Source organism: Oncorhynchus nerka, linkage group LG18 (assembly GCF_034236695.1).
Source record: "Oncorhynchus nerka isolate Pitt River linkage group LG18, Oner_Uvic_2.0, whole genome shotgun sequence".
NCBI classification, from domain to species: Eukaryota; Metazoa; Chordata; class Actinopteri; order Salmoniformes; family Salmonidae; genus Oncorhynchus; species Oncorhynchus nerka.
In genome coordinates this window covers 81,553,116-81,577,324 of record NC_088413.1, presented here as the reverse complement: position 1 = coordinate 81,577,324, position 24,209 = coordinate 81,553,116, and the positions used below count along the sequence as shown (strand labels likewise).

Here is a 24,209-nt window from a genome sequence, read left to right as displayed (position 1 = left end):
GAACGGACGCTACTACCTCCTCTCTCCAGCGGAACGGACGCTACTACCTCCTCTCTCCAGCGGAACGGACGCTACTACCTCCTCTCTCCAGTGGAACGGACGCTACTACCTCCTCTGTTCAGAGGAACGGACGCTACTACCTCCTCTCTCCAGTGGAACGGACGCTACTACCTCCTCTCTCCAGTGGAACGGACGCTACTACCTCCTCTCTCCAGCGGAACGGACGCTACTACCTCCTCTCTCCAGTGGAACGGACGCTACTACCTCCTCTGTACAGCGGAACGGACGCTACTACCTCCTCTCTCCAGGGGAACGGACGCTACTACCTCCTCTCTCCAGTGGAACGGACGCTACTACCTCCTCTGTTCAGAGGAACGGACGCTACTACCTCCTCTGTTCAGTGGAACGGACGCTACTACCTCCTCTGTTCAGAGGAACGGACGCTACTACCTCCTCTGTTCAGCGGAACGGACGCTACTACCTCCTCTCTCCAGTGGAACGGACGCTACTACCTCCTCTGTTCAGTGGAACGGACGCTACTACCTCCTCTCTCCAGTGGAACGGACGCTACTACCTCCTCTCTCCAGTGGAACGGACGCTACTACCTCCTCTCTCCAGTGGAACGGACGCTACTACCTCCTCTGTTCAGCGGAACGGAAGCTACTACCTCCTCTTTCTTCTCTCTCTTCTTCTTGCGGGGCTGGTTGTCTCCGTCCTGAGAAGGGGCGTTGAGCTCACTGCCGTACTCCCGGATCAACCCCTCGATGGCCCCCTTCACTATCTGGTCACGACGCTTTGTGTCCTCATCAAGATCCTCCTCCTCCTCTTCCTCTTCCTTGAGCCCATCCTCTGACATGGCTCCCTATGAGACAGAAACAGAAAGCGGAGACGGAGGTTCTTATTATGAATTCCCATGTCTAATGGATATGATATTTACCTGTAAATGGAATCATAGGTTGTATCCCGAGTGGCGCAGCGGTCTAAGGCACTCCATCTCAGTGCTAGAGATGTCCCTACAGACATCTGGTTCAAATCCAGGCTGTATCACAACCGGACGTGATTGGGTGTCGCATAGGGCGGCACACAATTGGCCCAGCGTCGTCCGGGTTTGGCCGGTGGTAGGCCGTCATTGTAAATAAGAATGTGTTCTTAACTGACTTGCCTTGTTAAATAAAAGGTTAAATTAAAAATTCAATTAAATCTGAGTCTGTCCTTCATCACCTCTCATGATAGACAGGACATAGGTCTACTGATCACCCCGTGTTCTGTGTGTGTGTGGTGTGTGTGTGTGGTGTGTGTACCCCGTTGGCGTTCCTCTTCCTAGCCTTCCATTCTTCAAGCTGGGCCTTGGTCTTAGCATCCACCTTGACCAGCAGCTTCTTGTCTCCCAGCAACAGCTCATGTAGCAGACGCAGGGAACGCAGGGTGGACTCTGGCTCCTTGTACTCACAGAAACCAAACGCTACAGAGAGGAAGGGAGCGAAGGAGAAAGAGAGGGGAAGGGAGCGAGGGAGGAAGAGAGCATGATAGAGAGAGGGGGGAGGGGAAGATGGAGACGGAGAGAGAGAGAGACGTGGAAGATGTCACTAACGTTACAAACAGAGAGTGGTTACTAGTGAATGCTCAGGTGGGGAAAAGACAGGACAAGAGTTAGTACCGAGCTGACAGAGAAAGACAAACTCTGTTCTCTTTAAAATCTTATTTTGAATAAATTAACTGTGATTTACATCAGCGATCAAAAAGAAAAGTGCTTCTAAAAACCCGTCTGTTGTACAGAACTAGAGCTCCTTAACATAACATGAAGCTGGTCTCATCACCTCACTATGTAAACAGTCATCATGAGGCTGGTCAACCATGACATTCTAGAGACGTGGCGGTAACAACACGCTAACAACACGCTAACAACACGGGCTTGGCGCTAACAAGACGGGCTTGGCGGTAACAAGACGGGCTTGGCGGTAACAACACGGTAACAGCACGGTAACAGCACGCTAACAGCACGGTAACAGCACAGGCTTGGTGGTAACAGCACGGGCTTGGCGGTAACAACACGGTAACAGCACAGTAACAGCACGGTAACAACACGCTAACAGCACGGTAACAGCACGGGCTTGGTGGTAACAACACGGGCTTGGCGGTAACAACACGGGCTTGGCCGTAACAACACGGGCTTGGCGGTAACAACACGGGCTTGGCGGTAACAACACGGGCTTGGCAGTAACAACACGGTAACAACACGGTAACAACACGGTAACAACACGGGCTTGGCGGTTACAACACGGTAACAACACGGTAACAACACGCTAACAACACGCTAACAACACGCTAACAACACGCTAACAGCACGGTAACAACACGCTAACAACACGGGCTTGGCGGTAAAACCACGGTAACAACACGGTAACAACACGGGCTTGGCGGTAAAACCACGGTAACAACACGGTAACAACACGGGCTTGGCGGTAACAACACGGGCTTGGCGGTAACAACACGGTAACAACACGGGCTTGGCGGTTACAACACGGTAACAACACGGTAACAACACGGCTAACAACACGCTAACAACACGCTAACAACACGGTAACAACACGGTAACAACACACTAACAGCACGGTAACAACACGGTAACAACACGGTAACAACACGCTAACAACACGCTAACAGCACGCTAACAGCACGGTAACAACACGGTAACAACACGGTAACAACACGGTAACAACACGCTAACAGCACGGTAACAGCACGGTAACAGCACGGTAACAGCACGGTAACAACACGGGCTTGGCGATTACAACACGGTAACAACACGCTAACAGCACGGTAACAGCACGGGCTTGGTGGTAACAACACGGGCTTGGCGGTAACAACACGCTAACAACACGGGCTTGGCGGTAAAACCACGGTAACAACACGGTAACAACGCGGGCTTGGCGGTAAAACCACGGTAACAACACGGTAACAACACGGGCTTGGCGGTAAAAACACGGGCTTGGCGGTAACAACAAGGAACAAGGAAAGGAGGGAAAGTATAGTAGAAGTATTGTACCTGTTTTGTTTTTACCTTGCAGTTTCCCAGAAGCCCCTTGGACCCTCTTCCAGCTAAGGACCAGGCCACATTTCTACAGGATGGAGGAAAGGAGGGGACCTCATCTGAGACTAAACACCAATGTCAGAGTGATCCATCATCATTCAATCACATTACTTAATATATGCCCTTTTTATGTAAAACAGTTGACAAAGTGTTTTACATTTTAACACGGACCAGACCCCAAAGAACAGGCAGAAGAAAAGTGCCCAAAAAGGAAAAATAAAACGCAAGAAGAACCAGAACACAAACTAGAAATGGTTCATTTTCCTGAAGATGCACATTGCGTGCAGTAATATGACTGAAACTTATATAGATCTCAGATGGATTGTCTGGGGCCAAAGTTAACCTGCCCTTTCATGTCAGAGGATAATTTTGTACACTTTGTGAGTTTCACCAATTTTACAGTCCCTTTGCTGAAGGGCTCCGGGGGATTCTCTACTCTATGCTGACATCATCGAAACTATAATTTTCACCTCTGGAAATGAGCCCAATAACATATTGGTAAAAATTACTTTTTAAATATTGGACCATGGATATGGGGCTCCCGAGTGGCGCAGGGGTCTAAGGCACAGCGTCTCAGTGCTAGAGGCGCCACTACAGACATCCTGGTTCGAATCCAGGCTGTATCACAACCGGCCGTGATCGGGAGTCCCATAGTGCTGCACACAATTGGCAAAGCGTCGTCCGGGTTTGGCCAGTGTAGGGTGTCTTTGTAAATAAGAATTTGCCCTTAACCAACTTGCCTAATTAAATAAAGGTTAAATTAAATTAAAATAATATAGCCCAGGGTTCTCCAATCTTGTACCTGGAGAGCTACCGTTCTGTAGGTTTTTGCTCCAACCCTAATCTAGTGCACCTGATTCTAATAATTAGCTGGTTGACAAGATTAATCAGGTGTGTAACAACTGGGGTTGGCCCGAAAACCTACACGAGGGTCTCTCTCCAGGAACAGGGTTGGAGAGCCCTGGACTAGATAGATGTAAACCTACAGGAGGGTATCTCTCCAGGAACAGGGATCGAGAGCCCTGGACTAGATAGATGTAAACCTACAGTAGGTATCTCTCCATGTATCTCTCCAGGAACAGGGTTGGAGAGCCCTGGACTAGATAGATGTAAACCTACAGTAGGTCTCTCTCCAGGAACAGGGATGGAGAGCCCTGGACTAGATAGATGTCAACCTACAGTAGGGTCTCTCTCCAGGAACAGGGATGGAGAGCCCTGGACTAGATAGATGTAAACCTACAGTAGGTATCTCTCCAGAAACAGGGTTGGAGACCCCTGGACTAGATAGATGTAAACCTACAGTAGGTATCTCTCCAGAAACAGGGTTGGAGACCCCTGGACTAGATAGATGTAAACCTACAGTAGGGTATCTCTCCAGGAACAGGGTTGGAGAGCCCTGGACTAGATAGATGTAAACCTACAGTAGGGTCTCTCTCCAGGAACAGGGTTGGAGAGCCCTGGACTAGATAGATGTAAACCTACAGGAGGGTATCTCTCCAGGGGCAGCAGGGTAGCCTAGTGGTTAGAGCGTTGGACTGGTGACTTTACCAGCAGGCTACACACCACTGTCTGAGTTGAGCGCTGAGTGGTAAGCAGACGGTTTAATTCCTTTCATCTGAACATCGAGTGTCAGCAACAATCATGCATGTCAGTGCCGTGCACACAGCGTAACAGAGAACATTTTATATTTGAGAACACATTAGGGAATATATTTAATAAAGGGAATATATTTATTTCGGGAATATATTTATTCGGGAATATATTTAATAAAGGGAATATATACCCCCTCTGTGTGATCTCCATACCCCCTCTGTGTGATCTCCATACCCCCTCTGTGTGATCTCCATACCCCCTCTGTGTGATCTCCATACCCCCTCTATGTGATCTCCATACCCCCTCTATGTGATCTCCATACCCCCTCTGTGTGATCTCCATACCCCCTCTGTGTGATCTCCATACCCCCTCTGTGTGATCCCCATACCCCCTCTATGTGATCTCCATACCCCCTCTGTGTGATCTCCATACCCCTCTATGTGATCCCCATACCCCCTCTGTGTGATCCCCATACCCCCTCTATGTGATCTCCATACCCCTCTATGTGATCTCCATACCCCTCTATGTGATCTCCATACCCCCTCTATGTGATCTCCATACCCCCTCTGTGTGATCTCCATACCCCTCTATGTGATCTCCATACCCCCTCTGTGTGATCTCCATACCCCCTCTATGTGATCTCCATACCCCCTCTATGTGATCTCAAAAACGACCTCTCCAGAATCCATGTGATGGACATCCGTCACAGTGACTGAGAACTTTAACCCCCTGTGTGTGTGAGACTTGGTTAAGCTGAACAAAAGTATTTCTATATAAAATTCCAACCCGTGTTTCCAAGGCTTGCTTACCGCTAGCAGCTGTCTGACCAGCATGTCTGAAGCCTTCTCAGAGATGTTCCCTACAAACACTGTAGTGGTGGGACCACTGCCCCCCTCCTGGTTCTCCTTGGCTCTGACCGGGTTCAGCTCTTTCCTCTGAGCAGGAGGCTTCTGGACCATAGACACTGTGGTAGGAACCAGGACCTGCAATACAACACAATACACACATTAGGAAATAGAGTTGTCCGCCAGCCAGAGTGATGAACGTATACGTGTGTGTGTGTGTGTGTGTGTGTGTGTGATAATAACAGTTCAAGCTCACCGTAGGTGCAGAGGTCATTATCCCCATGTGGACTGGAATCATGGGCGTACCTGGAAGAAAACCGAGAGACATCATCATAATCTATCACCTTCAAACTCTCCACTCGGTAGAGCTGAATGTCAATATCCCTTAAAGTGGACAAAGAATGTTCTGATATTTAATGAAATATGTTTGCTAATATGGGTGATTGTTAATCGGACAATTGATGAAGGGCGGCAGGGTAGCCTAGTGGTTAGAGCGTTGGACTAGTAACCGCAAGGTTGCAAGTTCAAACCCCCGAGCTGACAAGGTACAAATATGTCGTTCTGCCCCTGAACAAGGCAGTTAACGCACTGTTCCTAGGCAGTCATTGAAAATAAGAATTTGTTCTTTAACTGACTTGCCTAGTTAAATAAAGGTAAAATAAAAATGACTACAACAAACTAGTTGTTTGAAATCTCTTTTTTTTACAGTGGTGCACATTAATGTTATAAACGTTCGTTGTCGCATAAATTCAGGCAATTTTTTGCGATATGGATATTTCCCAGCTCTACTAGACTTTAACCCACCTGCTGGGACTCCCTGGGGGAACCCTGCGAAGTGGGGAGGGCGAATCCCGGGGGGCAACTGGGGGAGGCGGTTCAGGTGAGGGGGGTACGACATCTTGGGAGGTGGAGTGACCTGGGGAACAAGAAGAGACGCACAGGTTTAGGGACTACCATGGGTGTACCCATGGATAGATTCTGGCCTGCGGGGATAAACTAGCTAGGCTGGCTATACCGGCTAGCTTAGGTTACTGATATCCTTAGGTAATTTGGTTAGCCTACACAACCTAAAAAAAAAAGCCATGCATTTAAACATTCCACATAGGTTAAATTATATATACTGGCTGGTTAGCTAATCAATGCAACAACATTGATTTCACATTCCCTGCTGGCTGGTAGACCACCGCTACCACGCAAGTTAGCTAACTAGCTAACGTTATGGACTATTTACTAAAATAGTTTAGTGTTAACATACCTGAAAACAGGCGTCGTGCACACAATGTACTCTTGTAATCAACGTATTATATCTGTTTTCATATAAGTCAGTCTAAATTACTATATGAACGATATTTGATCGGTCTTTCAATAGCTAACTTGCTAGCTACGTTATGCCTCTAACAAGGACCTGTGTTTTTTGCAATGCATTATGGGATATGCCATTGAAACATAAATTAAAAAGTGTACAATTTTTCAACACTTGGGGGCGACAGGGGTACATACCGGTCCAAAATATCCCTGTTTATTATAGTACGGTACCCTGGCCCCATACTACCGTTTTGTTTTTTTCATGTTTTTGCTCCATAACATGTCAACAGAACAGACACAAACCACTGTATTTAGGTGATGAGAAGCTGTACCCAAGGGCAACGCTCTGTTACATTATGTTCTTCAATAACAACAGCAACACAATTCATCTAAATTATTGTATTTCCACAAAATATAACAATGGTTGACTTTTACTGTATAGCCCATAATAAAAAATATACCTATTTGCTATTTTAATAAGCCTATCCTAGCCCCCCCCCAAAAAAAAAAACACAGGCTTATTGAAAGAGCAAATTGGTATATGGTGAATCGGTCGCACTCCACTGCAAGTAAACAGAGGGTACAGACTGATATCTAATATGTTTTTCACAAGTATGGAAAGCAGACATCGAGGTCAAGCAACATGTTTGTCAACCGCAGTTTGCTGTGTTGGTGGAAATTTCCGCCCCTGCGAAATTGCGGGATCATGGGTGCGTTTCAGAAACACAAGACACTCCTTCGGAACAAACCCATCTATCGGACTCATCTCATTGGCTTGTGCGAAGGTGTGGCATGTGGTATTGACGCACGTTCCCCAATGAGGTTTGTCCTGTGTAGGCCGTCATTGTAAATAATAATTTGTTCTTAATTAACTGACGTGCCTAATTAAATAAAGGTTCCATCAAAAATAAAATAATCTGATTTGGGTTTTTTCTTTAAATAAAAAATAATTATAATTATAATTATACGGCCCAGTGATGCTTAGAAACAAATGAAGGGTTACACATTTCAGTTGATCGTGCTCTTGGCATCCTCTCATGAATATTAATGAGATCAAAGGGGAGCATAAGACCAGCCCCCGGTAGAGCATCAACATCAGAAGAGAGAGGGGGGATCTTACGGAAGACCTTTTGAATCGCAGCCTTGGTCGTTAAACGGTTGTTATCAATCATTTTGAAGTTAACGGATAAATTCAATAGGATTTAAACATGACTTTAAGAGGGCCACTGTGTCGTCTTCTACGGACGCAACTCAACAATACCTGTCAGAGCAGAGCGCATTCTGTGGCTGTTTTAGGAGCCCCATTCTCAAAAGGACAGGTAAGGAAAAAGCTCATATACTATTAGGATTAATTTATTGAATTATTATTTGATTGGGCTATTTCGTTTACCAGAATTATTGAACGTTGTCGTTTTTTCTTTTAGAAAAGGGGAGGGGTGGAAAATGGACCCAAAGCCATCAGAGATGCTGGTCTGATCGAGAGACTTTCACATCTGGGTAAGTGATGGAAAATCTTAAAATTATAAAACAAACTTAGAAATGTACTGGTGGATTAAAATAATTGTGTATAAAACTTATTCTAACCTTGAAATAGGTTAATGGTTCATGTGAGAGCTGCTTCCTCTTTTCCTATTACGGGAAGTAAAAGAATTATGTATTACATCAGTCTTTTACAATAAATGGGTCTAAGCTAATGTTGCCAAACAAAGAAACCAATCATATTTAGGATATTGTTTAGACCTTGAATGCTGGCGATCTAAACATATTTATTTATTTATTTTAATCTAAAACGATTATTATCTCGTAAATAAAACGGTAAAAGAGCGGTTTTATTGGGCCACATGGGCGAGAAAGAATGGGCAAGTCTCTGCTGTCGTCACGCTTCACGCACATACAGAACCTTCCCCGAAAAAGCGAACTCTCTCCTCCCATGTAGTACTACAGCTCTCCCTTTGTACGCTCGCGCCTATAATAGATTAATTGAAGGCCCTATCGCTGTCTTGAATGTTTGAAAGATGAAAATAAAAAAATAGTTTGTGTAAACCTAACAGTGAGATTGTATCACCCATCCGGCTCCACGTGACTGCATACTGTAACGTTGCTGTCTTTGGTAATATACAGACTGTGTTCAAATCCAGAGTAAACCATGGGCTTGTTTCAGACCGTGGACCAATCTGAGCAAGGAGGCGCACAAACTGCGTCAGACAATATTCTTACACTTCCAAATACTTAATCATTAAAAGGGTCAGATCTTAATTGTGAAAAGATAACATAATCTACATAGGCTAGGCTAGGGATGCCACACAGAACGAGTTTCTCTCAGCAAAACGGGTCACATTAGTTGGTAAATCGTAGAACATTGTCCATGTGTGAGGCTACTTGTCTGCCTAATGACCGGGTCTTAGCAGAGGCTCATTCATTTCCTCAGACAAGATGATTCCACTTCTAAACCAATGGGATTATTGTCAGGTCATAAATAGTGAGTCCTATGATGTCCCAGAGAATGGCAAGTTCTCAGCACACACAACACACCTGAATGAAGTGAGTGTAAACGTACAAGTGAGACACAAATGTTCCAGTGTAGAGAACGCCAGGTTCAGTTCTGGAACGCCAGGTTCAGTTCTGGAATGTGCAAGTCATTTCCTGTAATCTTAGCTTCATCTCATCCCTGAGCACTCAGCGGGTGGGACAGATCAACAGCTTGCCCTCATGGCACGACAAGGTGCTTTTTCTTTTTTTGGCAGCTACCCAATCAACCGTCCCACCCAGTCAACCATTCCCAGGGACGGTCTGTGGTGTAATATGAGAAGCCTATCTTTAGATGGTGTTTTTTCTCTCTCTCTCTCTGTTGTCGGATGTGGACCACTGGCATACTTTTTACAAGACATCAAACCCCATAAGAAACACCAACATTTTTAAATAAACAAATCCAATGGGGATTGTATGGCATTTAAATACTTTTATTTTTAGTTTTATATGAGCCCAGACTATTGGTACATGTATAAGTATTTGTGACCTCTGTTGTAACTTGCAGCTCATTGGGAAGAAAATGTTCCGGTTTACTCATCCTTAAGGCTTTTAGTCAATCTTTGAGATCAATGCTTTGTCCAAGCACGCGCCTTGTTGATATGACTCATGATCTCTTGTCAAATCATTCACTTGGTATGTAATATAGTGCTATTTCAGTTGTTTGAAAAAGTGGACTTAAACTGCTGAGATGAGAAGTTTAAAAAAAAAAAAAAAATATGAAAAGTAAATAACTTTTTTCTGATGCTAATTTGGCAACAAAGGAGACTAAAAATGATATATCCTCCTTTAATATCTAGAAGACTGAGATGTTCAGTCATTGTGCACTTTTCAAGAAACATCTCTTTGAACTGCATCAAATATCACTGGCATTGCGTCAAGTGTAAATACATACTGTATTAGATCATGATTGCATGAACAGAGATGCCCCACCCCCCCCTCCCGAGTACAGGATCCAGCTATTCCTGTCCAGCGGTCTAAGATGGTAACATGGGGGTGTGTTAGACATAACGAGGTACCACATTGGTCTTGATCAGCAAAGTAACTCTACACCCACCAATCCAGTGGAATATTGTCACCCACAGATGTTGTTTCAAATCCCTTGTTTACTTCAGCTCGTACGTCATTAGTCCGAGGTGCCGATACTAGTAGACTGGGTGCATTGCAACTCAATTTCGTCGCAACCGTAGCAGTGGTAGCAGGAGGTGATCTTGCCTTGGAGAAACCTGAGAGGACACACATGGGGGAAATGGGACACGTGGAAAGTAGTGCCCAGTCAGACATACAGGGGTTCCAGTGACGGCTTGAATGACTCCGTCTCGGCAATCAGAGATGCTATGAGAGGGGGGTGTAAAGAGAGCAAGGGTAGAGGGGGTTGGACATCAGAGCCTGGAGAAAGAGCCTGGAGAAAGACCCTTTGGGGTGGCGAGTAGCCTAGTGGTTAACGTATGAGAGGGGGTGTAAAGAGAGCAAGGGTAGAGGGGTTGGACATCAGAGCCTGGAGAAAGAGCCTGGAGAAAGACCCTTTGGGATGGCGAGTAGCCTAGTGGTTAACGTATGAGAGGGGGGTGTAAAGAGAGCAAGGGTAGAGGGGGTTGGACATCAGAGCCTGGAGAAAGAGCCTGGAGAAAGACCCTTTGGGGTGGCGAGTAGCCTAGTGGTTAACGTATGAGAGGGGGTGTAAAGAGAGCAAGGGTAGAGGGGTTGGACATCAGAGCCTGGAGAAAGACCCTTTGGGGTGGCGAGTAGCCTAGTGGTTAACGTATGAGAGGGGGTGTAAAGAGAGCAAGGGTAGAGGGGGTTGGACATCAGAGCCTGGAGAAAGACCCTTTGGGGTGGCGAGTAGCCTAGTGGTTAACGTATGAGAGGGGGGTGTAAAGAGAGCAAGGGTAGAGGGGGTTGGACATCAGAGCCTGGAGAAAGACCCTTTGGGGTGGCGAGTAGCCTAGTGGTTAACGTATGAGAGGGGGGTGTAAAGAGAGCAAGGGTAGAGGGGGTTGGACATCAGAGCCTGGAGAAAGACCCTTTGGGGTGGCGAGTAGCCTAGTGGTTAAAGCGTTGGGCCAGTAACCCGAAAGGTTGCTGGATCGAATCCCTGAGCTGACAAGGTAAAAATCTATCGTTCTTCCCCTGAGCAATGCAGTTAACCTACTGTTCCCCTGTAGGCCGTCATTGTAAATAAGAATTTGTTCTTAACTGACTTGCCTAGTTAAATAAAGGTTTAAAAAAATATATACAGTTTAAGTTAAGAATGTTTACATGTCAGAATAATAGCAGAAATACATTTAATCTCCGTTTTTCACAATTCCTGAAATTAAATCCTAGTAAAAATTAATTGCCTGTCTTAGGTCAGTTAGTATCACCACTTTATTTTAAGAATGTGAAATGTCAGAATAATAGTAGAGAGAATGATTTATTTCAGCTTTTATTTCTTTCATCACATTCCCAGTGGGTCAGAAGTTTACATACACTCAATTAGTATTTGGTAGCATTGCCTTTAAATTGTTTAACTTAGGTCAAACATTTTGGGTAGCCTTCCACAAGTTTCCCACAATAAGTTGGGTGAATTTTGGCCCATTCCTCTTGACAGAGCTGGTGTAACTGAGCCAGGTTTGTAGGCCTCCTTGCTTACACACGCTTTTTCAGTTCTGCCCACACATTTTCTATAAGATTGAGGTCAGAGCTTTGTGATGGCCACTCCAATACCTTGACTTTGTCCCCATGTGTAAAGAATAGTCTGGCTTTTTTATGGCGGTTTTGGAGCAGAGGCTTCTTCCTTGCTTGAGCGGCCTTTCAGGTTATGTCGATATAGGACTCATTTTACTGTGGATATAGATACTTTTGTACCTGTTTCCTCCAGCATCTTCACAAGGTCCTTTGCTGTTGGGATGGGATTGATTTGCACTTTTCACACCAAAGTACGTTCATCTCTAGGAGACAGAACGTGTCTCCTTCCTGAGCGGTATGACGGCTGCGTGGTCCCATGGTGTTTATACCTGCATACTATTGTTTGTACAGATGAATGTTGTACCTTCAGGCGTTTAGAAATTGCTCCGAAGTAGGAACCAGACTTGTGGAGGTCTACATTTTTTTTCTGAGGTCTTGGCTGATTTCTTTTGATTTTCCCATGATGTCAAGCAAAGAGTCACTGCGTTTGAAGGTTGGCCTTGAAATGCATCCACAGATAAACCTCCAATTGACTCAAATTATGTCAATTAGCCAGAAGCTTCTAAAGCCATGACATAATTTTCTGGAATTTTCCAAGCTGTTTTAAGGCACAGTCAACTTAGTGTATGTAAACTTCTGACCCACTGGAATTGAAATAATCTGTCTGTAAACAAGTGTAGGAAAAATTACTTGTGTCATGCACAAAGTAGATGTCCTAACCGACTTACCAAAACTATAGTTTGTTAACAAGACATTTGTGGAGTGGTTGAAAAACCTTCGACTGTGTGTCCATCCAACAAACCCAGAAAAGCCAAGACTGTTTCTCGATCTGGGATCTAGATCCTTCTAGGTCTCAGGAATCCATCAGTTATGCACTTAGCCATGAACAAAATTCCTCCATTTGCTGTTAAATTAATCCAGTTTTATTTTTTTTATTTTTTTTAACAATAATGAATATAAAAAATTCCTTTTAATTTCCTCATGCAGTGCGTGACAGTTATTTGATTTCATTGTGCAGATTACCCAGTGCATGACTTCGGAGACCTGAGCTTCCAGTATCTGGAGAAGGACGAGCCTTACATGCACGTCCCCTTCCCTCGCACTGTGGGCAGAGCTAACAAACTGCTGTCAGGGGCCGTCAGCAACGCTGTGGGAGCCGGACACACTACCATCATGCTGGGAGGAGACCACAGGTACATACCACATCAACAACCCTTCATGTTCTCGGAGAACACTGTGGTTATTTTAGCAACAGCGACTTATAGAACTGTCAACGTTGACAGTGTTAGGAAATGAAGTATTAGGCTTAGGACCCTAGACACAGCGAGAGTAACCTGGGTAACCAGCTTCTTTATGATAGGTCAGTGTTCCCAGGGAATAATGGTGATTGGATACTAACTCACTTCCTGATCTCTCTCCTCGCAGCCTGGCCATTGGTTCAGTGGAAGGCCACGCCAAGCAGCGTCCCGACCTGTGTCTGATCTGGGTCGACGCCCACGCTGACATAAACACGCCCTTCACGTCTCCCTCAGGCAACCTCCACGGACAGTCGGTGGCCTTCATGCTCAAAGAGCTGCAGAACAAGGTCAGAGAACGAGGCCTTGGGGCATTCTCACTAGCCTGGTTCTTCCCCTGAGACATGCCTGTAGACTATTATAACTATCTGCCTGGTCCCAGATCTGTTTGTGCTGTATAACCATCGTTTAGATACCATAGGAGTCTACAGCCATGTCTCAGGACAAGCCTGTTCCCAGATCTGTTTGTGCTGTATAACCTTCGTTTAGATACCATAGGAGTCTACAGCCATGTCTCAGGACAAGCCTGTTCCCAGATCTGTTCGTGCTTGCATAACCTTCTTTTAGATACCATAGGAGTCTACAGCCATGTCTCAGGACAAGCCTGTTCCCAGATCTGTTTGTGCTGTATAACCTTCGTTTAGATACCATAGGAGTCTACAGCCATGTCTCAGGACAAGCCTGTTCCCAGATCTGTTCGTGCTTGCATAACCTTCTTTTAGATAGCATAGGAGTCTACAGCCATGTCTCAGGACAAGCCTGTTCCCAGATCTGTTTGTGCTGTATAACCTTCGTTTAGATACCATAGGAGTCTACAGCCATGTCTCAGGACAAGCCTGTTCCCAGATCTGTTTGTGCTGTATAACCTACTCCTATTGGCATGTCATGTTCTGAGAGCAGGCTATATTCTCACTACAACAAGGCTACAGTTTACGACAGTAAAACTCCTCTGCCCTGATACTCACCTCTTGTTATTGTTGTCTGTAGATGCCAGAGCTCCCAGGCTTCTCCTGGGTGAAGCCCTTCCTGTCGGCTAAAGACCTGGTCTACATTGGCCTGAGAGACGTAGACCCGGGAGAGTAGTAAGTACACTTCTCTGTACACTACTAAGTACAATAATCTGGATTATAACACACAGTTTAAACCCTTGGTTTAAGTAGTAGTATAGTAGTATAGTAGTATAGTAGTATAGTAGTATAGTAGTATAGTAGTATAGTAGTATAGTAGTATAGTAGTATAGTAGTATAGTAGTATAGTAGTATAGTATAGTAGTATAGTAGTATAGTAGTATAGTAGTATAGTAGTATAGTAGTATAGTAGTATAGTAGTATAGTATAGTAGTATAGTAGTATAGTAGTATAGTAGTATAGTAGTATAGTAGTATAGTAGTATAGTAGTATAGTAGTATAGTAGTATAGTAGTATAGTAGTATAGTCGATTACAACGTACAATGAAATGCTTACTGAAAAGCTCCTAACCAACAAATGCAGTTTAAAAAAAAATATGGACAAGAATAAGAGATAAAAGTAACAAGTAATTAAAGAGGAGCAGTAAAATAACAATAGCGAGACTATAAACAGGGGGTACCGGTACAGAGTCAGTGTGCGGGGGCACCGGTTAGTTGAGATAATATGTACATGTAGGTAGAGTTATTAAAGTGAATGCATAGATGACAACAGAGAGTAGCAGTGGTGTAAAATAGGGGGGAGATGAAAATAGTCAACCTGTCAGAATGCTCTCGATGGTGCAGCTGTAGAACCTTTTGAGGATCTGAGGACCCATGCCAAATATTTTTAGGTTCCTGAGGGGGAATAGGTTTTGTCGTGCCCTCTTCAAGACGTGATGTGGACACCAAGGAACTTGAAGCTCTCAACCTGCTCCACTGCAGCCCTGTGGATGAGAATGGGGACGTGCTCGGTCCTCCTTTTCCTGTAGTCCACAATCATCTGCTTTGTCTTGATCACGTTGAGGGAGAGGTTGTTGTCCTGGCAACACACTGCCAGGTTTCTGACCTCCTCTCTATAAGCTGTCTCGTCGTTGTCGGTGATAAGGCCTACCACTGTTGTGTCATCTGCAAACTTAATGATGGTGTTTGAGTCGTGCCTGGCTGTGCAGTCATGAGTGAACAGGGAGTACAGGAGGGGACTGAGCACGTACCCCTGAGGGTTCCCCTGTGTTGAGGATCAGCGTTGCGGATGTGTTGTTACCTACCCTTACCACCTGGGGGCGGCCCGTCAGGAAGTCCAGGATCCAGTTGTAGAGGGAGGTGTTTAGTCCCAGGGTCCTTAGCTTATCGATGAGCTTTGAGGGCACTATGGTGTTGAACACTGAGCTGTAGTCAATGATGGTTTGCCGCCTCTGGATGGGCGTTTTCTTGTTTGCTAATGGCGGAATACAGCTCATTCAATGCTGTCTTAGTGCCAACCTCAGTCTGTGGTGGTATGTAGACAGCTACAAGGAATACAGATAAAAGTGTGGTCTAAAGCTTATCATGAGAAACTCTACCTCGGGCGAGCAATAGCTCGAGACTTCCTTAGATATCGTGCACCAGCTGTTATTTACAAAAAATATGCATAGTCCGCCGCCCCTTGTCTTACCAGATGCCGCTGTTCTATCCTGCCGATACATCGTATAACCAGCCAGCTGTATGTTGATAGTGTTGTCGTTCAGCCACGACTCCGCGAAGCATAAGATATTACAGTTTTGAATGTCCCGTTGGTAATTTAATCTTCCGCGTAGGTCATCGATTTTATTCTCCAAAGATTGAACGTTTGTAAAGATTGAACGGAAGGAAGTGGCGGTTTATTCAATCGCCTTCTCTTTCTCCTCTACACGCAAATAACGGGGATGTGGGCCTGTTCCCGAGAAAGCGGTATATAATTCACGTCGGGCTCGTTAAAGGCAAAAAAATGATTCTGCCAGTCCGTGCTGAGTAATCACAGTCCTGATGTCTAGAAGTTATTTTCGGTCATGAGAGACGGTAGTGGCAAAATTATGTACAAAATAAGTTTAAAAAAATAACAAGTTACAAACAATGCTAAATAAACAAACAAACTTATATCTGTAGTGTATTGTAGCAGTAGTATACACTTCCATTACATTTTAGTCATTAGCAGATACTCTTATCCAGAGTGACTCACAGTGCATTCAACTTAAGGTAGCTAGGTGGGACAACCACATACCAGTCATACCACAGGTAAACCACAGTCACTTGGTTTCGTCTTTGTGTTTCTGTATTCTGATAGTAAAGTTGATCTGGATAAGATTGTCTGCTAACTGACTCAAATATGAATTGACATATTTTTTTTGCACACAAAATTTACATCCAAATATACTTCCAGACATGATACTAATGACATTCTACTCTCCTTTCTCCTCACAGCGACATCCTGAAAGACTTGGGTGTCCAGTACTTCACAATGAGAGACATCGACAGGCTCGGCATCCAGAGAGTCATGGAAGTCACTTTCGACCACCTCTTGTCAAGGTCATTGAATTACACCATACCATTGTGGTCGATAGTTTGGATGTATTTAGCCATTGTGGTCGATAGTTTGGATGTATTTAGTTGACAATTGAATTTGAGTTGAAAGTTGATTCGCCGAACTGTATTCCGAACCCGTTTTCTTCTTCTCTTGTCCAACAGGAAGCAGCGGCCAATCCATCTGAGTTTTGACATTGATGCGATGGACCCTTCGTTGGCCCCGGCCACAGGAACACCAGTAAACGGAGGACTGACCTACAGAGAAGGAATCTGGATCACAGAGGAGATCCACAACACAGGTATGTTAGGGCTATATTGATCCATAACACAGGTATGTTAGGGCTATATTGATCCACAACACAGGTATGTTAGGGCTATAATGATCCACAACACAGGTATGTTAGGGCTATAATGATCCATAACACAGGTATGTTAGGGCTATAATGATCCACAACACAGGTATGTTAGGGCTATAATGATCCATAACACAGGTATGTTAGGGCTATAATGATCCACAACACAGGTATGTTAGGGCTATAATGATCCATAACACAGGTATGTTAGGGCTATAATGATCCATAACACAGGTATGTTAGGGCTATAATGATCCATAACACAGGTATGTTAGGGCTATAATGATCCACAACACAGGTATGTTAGGGCTATAATGATCCACAACACAGGTATGTTAGGGCTATAATGATCCACAACACAGGTATGTTAGGGCTATAATGATCCACAACACAGGTATGTTAGGGCTATAATGATCCACAACACAGGTATGTTAGGGCTATAATGATCCACAACACAGGTATGTTAGGGCACGCTATAATGATCCATAACACAGGTATGTTAGGGCACGCTATAATGATTCACAACACAGGTATGTTAGGGCTATAATGATCCACAACACAGGTATGTTAGGGCTATAATGATCCACAACACAGGTATGTTAGGGCTATAATGATCCACAACACAGGTATGTTAGGGCTATAATTATTCTGTTTTGAGAAGAGGGAGTTTAAAAAATATATATATATTCAAATGGCAGCCATACGTAGCCGATGTGAAATGGCTAGCTAGTTAGCGGTGGTGCGCGCTAGTGGTGTTTCAATCGGTGACGTCACTCGCTCTGAGACCTTGAAGTAGTGGTTCCCCTCGCTCTGAGACCTTGAAGTAGTGGTTCCCCTCGCTCTGAGACCTTGAAGTAGTGGTTCCCCTCGCTCTGAGACCTTGAAGTAGTGGTTCCCCTCGCTCTGAGACCTTGAAGTAGTGGTTCCCCTCGCTCTGAGACCTTGAAGTAGTGGTTCCCCGCTCTGAGACCTTGAAGTAGTGGTTCCCCTCGCTCTGAGACCTTGAAGTAGTGGTTCCCCTCGCTCTGAGACCTTGAAGTAGTGGTTCCCCTCGCTCTGAGACCTTGAAGTAGTGGTTCCCCTCGCTCTGAGACCTTGAAGTAGTGGTTCCCCTTGCTCTGAGACCTTGAAGTAGTGGTTCCCCTCGCTCTGAGACCTTGAAGTAGTGGTTCCCCTCGCTCTGAGACCTTGAAGTAGTGGTTCCCCTCGCTCTGAGACCTTGAAGTAGTGGTTCCCCTCGCTCTGAGACCTTGAAGTAGTGGTTCCCCTCGCTCTGAGACCTTGAAGTAGTGGTTCCCCTCGCTCTGAGACCTTGAAGTAGTGGTTCCCCTCGCTCTGAGACCTTGAAGTAGTGGTTCCCCTTGCTCTGAGACCTTGAAGTAGTGGTTCCCCTCGCTCTGAGACCTTGAAGTAGTGGTTCCCCTTGCTCTGAGACCTTGAAGTAGTGGCTCTGCAAGGGCCGCGGCTTTTGTGGAGCGATGGGTAACGATGCTTCGAGGGTGGCTGTTGTTGACGTGTGCAGAGCGTCCCTGGTTCGCGCCCGGGTCGGGGCGAGGGGACGGACGTAAAGTCTAAACTGTTACACATAGACACTGAAATACATGGATAATGATAAAGAAACTGTCACACGAACAGAAGAAATAAGGAGGGAAGGTCTGTCGTTAAACTTGGAGAAGTTTCTTCAAGTAGGAATGAAGAATGTAGGTAATGTTGTCAGTCTGGTGTAGAAGGATTGTTCCACTCGGTTATATCACCTGGGTGTTCTGTGTGCAAGGAGTTTAGAATGTTCGTTTTAGTTCCTCTAAGTTATGGCCGACTCTTGGTAGGATGAGAATAGTGGGTACGTAACCTTTATTATATTTATACTCTTGGTAGGATGAGAATAGTGGGTACGTAACCTTTACTATATTTATACTTATGGTACGATGAGAATATAAACGTTGTCTATGAAGTAACATTTCGATCTGAAACATTGTTTGACGTCCAGTTTCTTTGTTTGAAGTAAAATTTCTGATTTCTGTCTGCAACGTTCTACCAAAGGAACTGAAACTAATAGATTGTACTTGTCTTTAATCTCCAGGGTTGTTGTCAGTGATGGACCTTGTTGAGGTCAACCCAGACCTGGGGGCGAGTCGTGAGGCGGTGGAGAGCACTGCTTCCATGGCGGTCGACGTCATCGCATCCGCCCTAGGGCAGACCCGTGAGGGAGGTCCCATCACTCAGGAGTCGCAAACGCTTAAAGAGGATACGGAACAGCTCCGGCTCTAGAACACACAGCTTCTAGAACACACAGCTTCTAGAACACACAGCTTCTAGAAGACTAAGAACTTTCAACATGTGACCACTTGGCATTCCTGAATTCTAAAAGACTTTACATACACACACTGGTGCAGTAGTTGGAAAGTCTTCTGTGTGTATGGTGCTGTATGGCAACCTGTTCAACAGACAGTCAAACTTCAATCATGACTGAACTTATAATAACCAATAAGCCCCAAATAAAGGCTTTATACGCCTTATTTACTAAGATGACTTGAAAAACTTAGCCTGGGCCCAGATCTTTGCTATCTTATCATCTGTTTGGCAGGACAAGGAATCGCATAAAATAGTCACACAAACAGACTGGTACCCAGGCTATGGAAAGCTCTCATCTAAAATGTCAACTGTAATTGATGTGATCAGCTGGTCTCCCTGGCCTTTGGAAAGACAGCCTCCCAAGCTCCACTAGGGAAATGTTGACTGTATTTGACTGTGATCAGTAGTGTGCCATAGACATAGTGATCAGCAGTGTGCCATAGACATAGTGATCAGTAGTATGCTATAGACATGGTGATCAGCAGTGTGCCATAGACATAGTGACCAGTAGTATGCCATAGACATAGTGATCAGTAGTGTGCCATAGACATAGTGATCAGTAGTGTGCCATAGACATAGTGATCAGTAGTATGCCATAGACATAGTGATCAGCAGTGTGCCATAGACATAGTGATCAGTAGTATGCCATAGACATAGTGATCAGTAGTGTGCCATAGACATAGTGACCAGTAGTATGCCATAGACATAGTGATCAGTAGTATGCCATAGACATAGTGATCAGCAGTGTGCCATACACTTTATTTAACTAGGCAAGTCAGTTAAGAACAAATTATTATTTTCAATGACTGCCTAGGAACAGTGGGTTAACTGCCTGTTCAGGGGCAGAACGACAGATTTGTACCATGTCAGCTCGGGGATATGAGCTTGCAACCTTTACAGTTGCTAGTCCAACACTCTAACCACTAGGCTACCCTGCCGCCCCTCCACTCTAACCACTAGGCTACCCTGCCGCCCCTCCACTCTAACCACTAGGCTACCCTGCCGCCCCTCCACTCTAACCACCTAGTTGCTGACGACTTAACCCTGCAGCTCTGTAATGGGGTTGTATGAAGCTGGACACGACGACAAGCATGAAACTGCCTGAAAACTATGTTTATGTGCAGAATGTTATTATTATTCTACTGATGTTTACACTGTTTGGTTTGGACATATACCTCAGCTAAATACGAAGTGGCTGTGCCAGTTGAGTTGTCATGGGGATGCTGTGCCAGTTGGTAGGGATGCTGTGCCAGTTGGTAGGGATGCTGTGCCAGTTGGTAGGGATGCTGTGCCAGTTGGTAGGGATGCTGTGCCAGTTGAGTTGTAGGGATGCTTTTGCACTTTTGGACCAGATGTGGTTTTGACACATTTTATTAGAAATATTGTGTTTTGTAGTTTTACATTGAATAATCACTATGAATCCATGTTTATGTATTCACTGTATGTTTTAAAGGACTAGGTAACGCTTTTCTCCAGTAAATCTATATAAGTTAAAAGTGGTGTACGTAATGGATATGGTAAATGCTGATAAGAGTGAAGTAATATTATTTTATTTACTAAATGTAAAAACATGCCTTTTGATGTGACCACTAAATCTGTATTTTTAAATAAAGTAATTTAGTCTTCCACAACGACGTCAGTCTGTGTTTATTACTAGTTACCACGGAGATGTGTGTTTATTACTAGTTACCACGGAGATGTGTGTTCATTACTAGTTACCGCGGAGACGCGTGGCTTATGACTGGCAGAGCCAATCTAGTTGGTTTTACTCTATTATATAATGTTCAGTCTTATATAACCAGGTCTATATATGGAGTGTTCAGTGTGCCCAGTCTGGTTTCGTGAGGCTACAAGGCACCGATATGTTCTGGAATAATCACATACTCTAAAGGCTGTCACTATATAGTCTTTCCATCTGTCCTCACCCCGCATTTCTCTCAAAACTTCAGTAGGAAGCAAGGAGAGGATTTCAAGTAAAGGACACAAGGAATCGTGAGAAGACCATGGTAAAAATCCTTGCCGCCTCTTCAAAACCCATCGGATGAGAACGGTTCCTCCCCTCTCGGACCTTCTCATCCAATGGGTTTTTGAGAAGGAGGCGAGGAGAGAGGAAGTGAGGAATCAAGGAAATGCAATTGCGATTTTCCCCCCCAGGAGGTTGGTGGCACCTTAATTGGGGAGAACAGGCTTGTGGTAATGGCTCAACATTCTGACTATATATAGAGAAAGAAATTGTCTATTGCACATAAGTTTTCCACAATATTTCTTCCAGGCATTTAAACACGATACCATTTGGATGCACTTTCATGCAAGGTTTAGGACCTCATATGGAAGCGTATAGCCTAACTGATGTATAGGACAATCTTTAAATGATCTACTTTGGTTATAGAGACCAGCATCACAAAACCTCTTAACACAATATGTTCATTTGACTTGGTGAAAATCGGTTGTTGTTTTGCTTCCCACCCAACTTGTTTACTACTTTTTCCATGTGGTTTCTTTATTCACAGACTCCATGAAATGATGTCCGACCTCTTCCTACATATTTAGTCCAATTATATATTTTCTGTATGGTTTCCACTTAACCCCTTTGGTTCAATTTACCCCCACTCTCCCCTAAACAAAATATATTTCTCTGAGCAATTGTATTCGTATAAAATAATATAATTTGCCAAATATTTTGAGCATACAGTATAGCTCAGTATTTGAATTACTTCCTAAATACAGTCATTAATGTTCATATTTATTAAAGGGAGTTAGTATCTCTAAACTATATTTCCCTGGGAGTGACACTGAATGGAAAAACACTTCTCTCAGTAGAACACAGTACGAAAATAACAACAGCCACGTGTGGGAAGTCATTGGCTAGTAACAGGTGTTGTTAACAACACAACATGATCTACACCACGCCCCTGTTCTATTTTAAAATCACTACTCGGTACGATTCAATTATTTTATTGTTCATTTACATGGAATGTACTACACCACGCCCCTGTTGTATTTGTAACCACGATACAATGACTTTATTGGAGGAGGTCTAGGTAGACAGATATAACCAGTGTTGTGGAGGAATTCTAGGTAGACAGATATAACCAGTGTTGTGGAGGAGGTCTAGGTAGACAGATATAACCAGTGTTGTGGAGGAGGTCTAGGTAGACAGATATAACCAGTGTTGTGGAGGAGGTCTAGGTAGACAGATATAACCAGTGTTGTGGAGGAGGTCTAGGTAGACAGATAGAACCAGTGTTGTGGAGGAGGTCGAGGTAGACAGATAGAACCAGTGTTGTGGAGGAGGTTGAGGTAGACAGATATAACCAGTGTTGTGGAGGAGGTCTAGGTAGACAGATAGAACCAGTGTTGTGGAGGAGGTCGAGGTAGACAGATAGAACCAGTGTTGTGGAGGAGGTCGAGGTAGACAGATAGAACCAGTGTTGTGGAGGAGGTCTAGGTAGATATATATAATATGACATTTGTAATGTCTTTATTGTTTTGAAACTTCTGTATGTGTAATGTTAACTGTTAATTTTTATTGTTTATTTCAATTTTGTATATTATCTACCTCACTTGCTTTGGCAATGTTAACATATGTTTCCCATGCCAATAAAGCCCCTTGAATTGAATTGATAGACAGATAATTGTCACTCCCGCTCCCGTTCTTCACCCCTGGCGCTCGAGGGCGCCATTCTACCCAGCATTGCGCCCTCCTGCCATCATTACCCATAACTGCCTTCCCCTCGTCACGCACATCAGCGATTATTGGATTCACCTGGACTCAATAACGTCTGTCATTACCTCCTCTATATCTGTCTGGTTCCCTGTTCTGTTCCCTGTTCTGTTCCCTGCTCTGTTCCCTGCTCTGTTCCCTGTTCTGTTCCCTGCTCTGTTCCCTGCTCTGTTCCCTGCTCTGTTCCCTGTTCTGTTCCCTGGTCTGTTCCCTGTTCTGTTCCCTGTTCTGTTCCCTGTTCTGTTCCCTGCTCTGTTCCCTGTTCTGTTCCCTGTTCTGTTCCCTGCTCTGTTCCCTGTTCTGTTCCCTGCTCTGTTCCCTGTTCTGTTCCCTGCTCTGTTCCCTGTTCTGTTCCCTGCTCTGTTCCCTGTTCTGTTCCCTGCTCTGTTCCCTGCTCTGTTCCCTGTTCTGTTCCCTGTTCTGTTCCCTGCTCTGTTCCCTGTTCTGTTCCCTGTTCTGTTCCCTGCTCTGTTCCCTGTTCTGTTCCCTGCTCTGTTCCCTGTTCTGTTCCCTGTTCTGTTCCCTGTTCTGTTCCCTGTTCTGTTCCCTGCTCTGTTCCCTGTTCTGTTCCCTGCTCTGTTCCCTGTTCCGTTCCCTGCTCCGTTCCCTGCTCTGTTCCCTGCTCTGTTCCCTGCTCTGTTCCCTGTTCCGTTCCCTGCTCTGTTCCCTGCTCTGTTCCCTGCTGCAGCATTGATTGTCTTATGTCCTTGTTTTCCCGTGTACTGACGTTGTTCCTGTCTTGTTTTATGTCTGTTCCTGATTATATGTTTGACTCTCCGTACCTGCTTCTCATCGCCGGCATCGGTCCTTACAATAACCAGTGTTGTGGAGGAGGTCTAGATAGACAGATAGGCTGGGAGAGACTCGGGACCAGGCTGGGAGAGACTCGGGACCAGGCTGGGAGGGACTCGGGACCAGGCTGGGAGGGACTCGGGACTAGGCTGGGAGAGACTCGGGACCAGGCTGGGAGGGAC

The 24,209-nt window shown here is 44.8% G+C and overlaps 2 protein-coding genes across 3 annotated transcripts in view; one reads left to right on the top strand and one right to left on the bottom strand.

Annotated features, from left to right (window-relative positions):
- The window catches only part of rbm25a (RNA binding motif protein 25a), a 46,679-nt gene extending 39,737 nt beyond the window's left edge, over positions 1-6,942 (bottom strand). Inside the window, exons 1-7 of one of the 2 annotated variants that reach the window (XM_065004405.1) lie at positions 6,785-6,942; positions 6,334-6,445; positions 5,786-5,835; positions 5,494-5,667; positions 3,047-3,119; positions 1,302-1,462; positions 668-862 (exon numbers count right to left, since the gene is read on the bottom strand). In XM_065004405.1, coding sequence (XP_064860477.1) covers positions 668-862; positions 1,302-1,462; positions 3,047-3,119; positions 5,494-5,667; positions 5,786-5,835; positions 6,334-6,427 — 747 coding nt within the window. In that variant the 5' untranslated portion in view covers positions 6,428-6,445; positions 6,785-6,942. The remainder of the gene's footprint in view (positions 1-667; positions 863-1,301; positions 1,463-3,046; positions 3,120-5,493; positions 5,668-5,785; positions 5,836-6,333; positions 6,446-6,784) is intronic. The other variant, XM_065004406.1, reaches the window with a different exon arrangement.
- A 978-nt stretch (positions 6,943-7,920) lies between these two features.
- On the top strand, positions 7,921-21,142 carry LOC115124299 (arginase-2, mitochondrial-like). The gene is made up of 8 exons (XM_029653705.2): positions 7,921-8,153; positions 8,259-8,331; positions 13,046-13,220; positions 13,453-13,612; positions 14,310-14,404; positions 16,705-16,809; positions 16,969-17,105; positions 19,240-21,142. The coding sequence occupies exons 1-8, from the start codon at positions 8,043-8,045 to the stop codon at positions 19,425-19,427; spliced, it is 1,044 nt and encodes a 347-aa protein (XP_029509565.1). The 5' UTR covers positions 7,921-8,042; the 3' UTR covers positions 19,428-21,142.
- Positions 21,143-24,209: the final 3,067 nt, after the last annotated feature.

Bases quoted from the DNA above. Each gene is read 5' to 3' on its own strand.
- LOC115124299 (XM_029653705.2), top strand. From the start codon at position 8,043: ATGACTTTAAGAGGGCCACTGTGTCGTCTTCTACGGACGCAACTCAAC. The intron at 8,332-13,045 runs GTAAGTGATGGA...TTCATTGTGCAG, and splicing joins CGAGAGACTTTCACATCTGG to ATTACCCAGTGCATGACTTC. The intron at 13,613-14,309 runs GTCAGAGAACGA...TGTTGTCTGTAG, and splicing joins TCAAAGAGCTGCAGAACAAG to ATGCCAGAGCTCCCAGGCTT.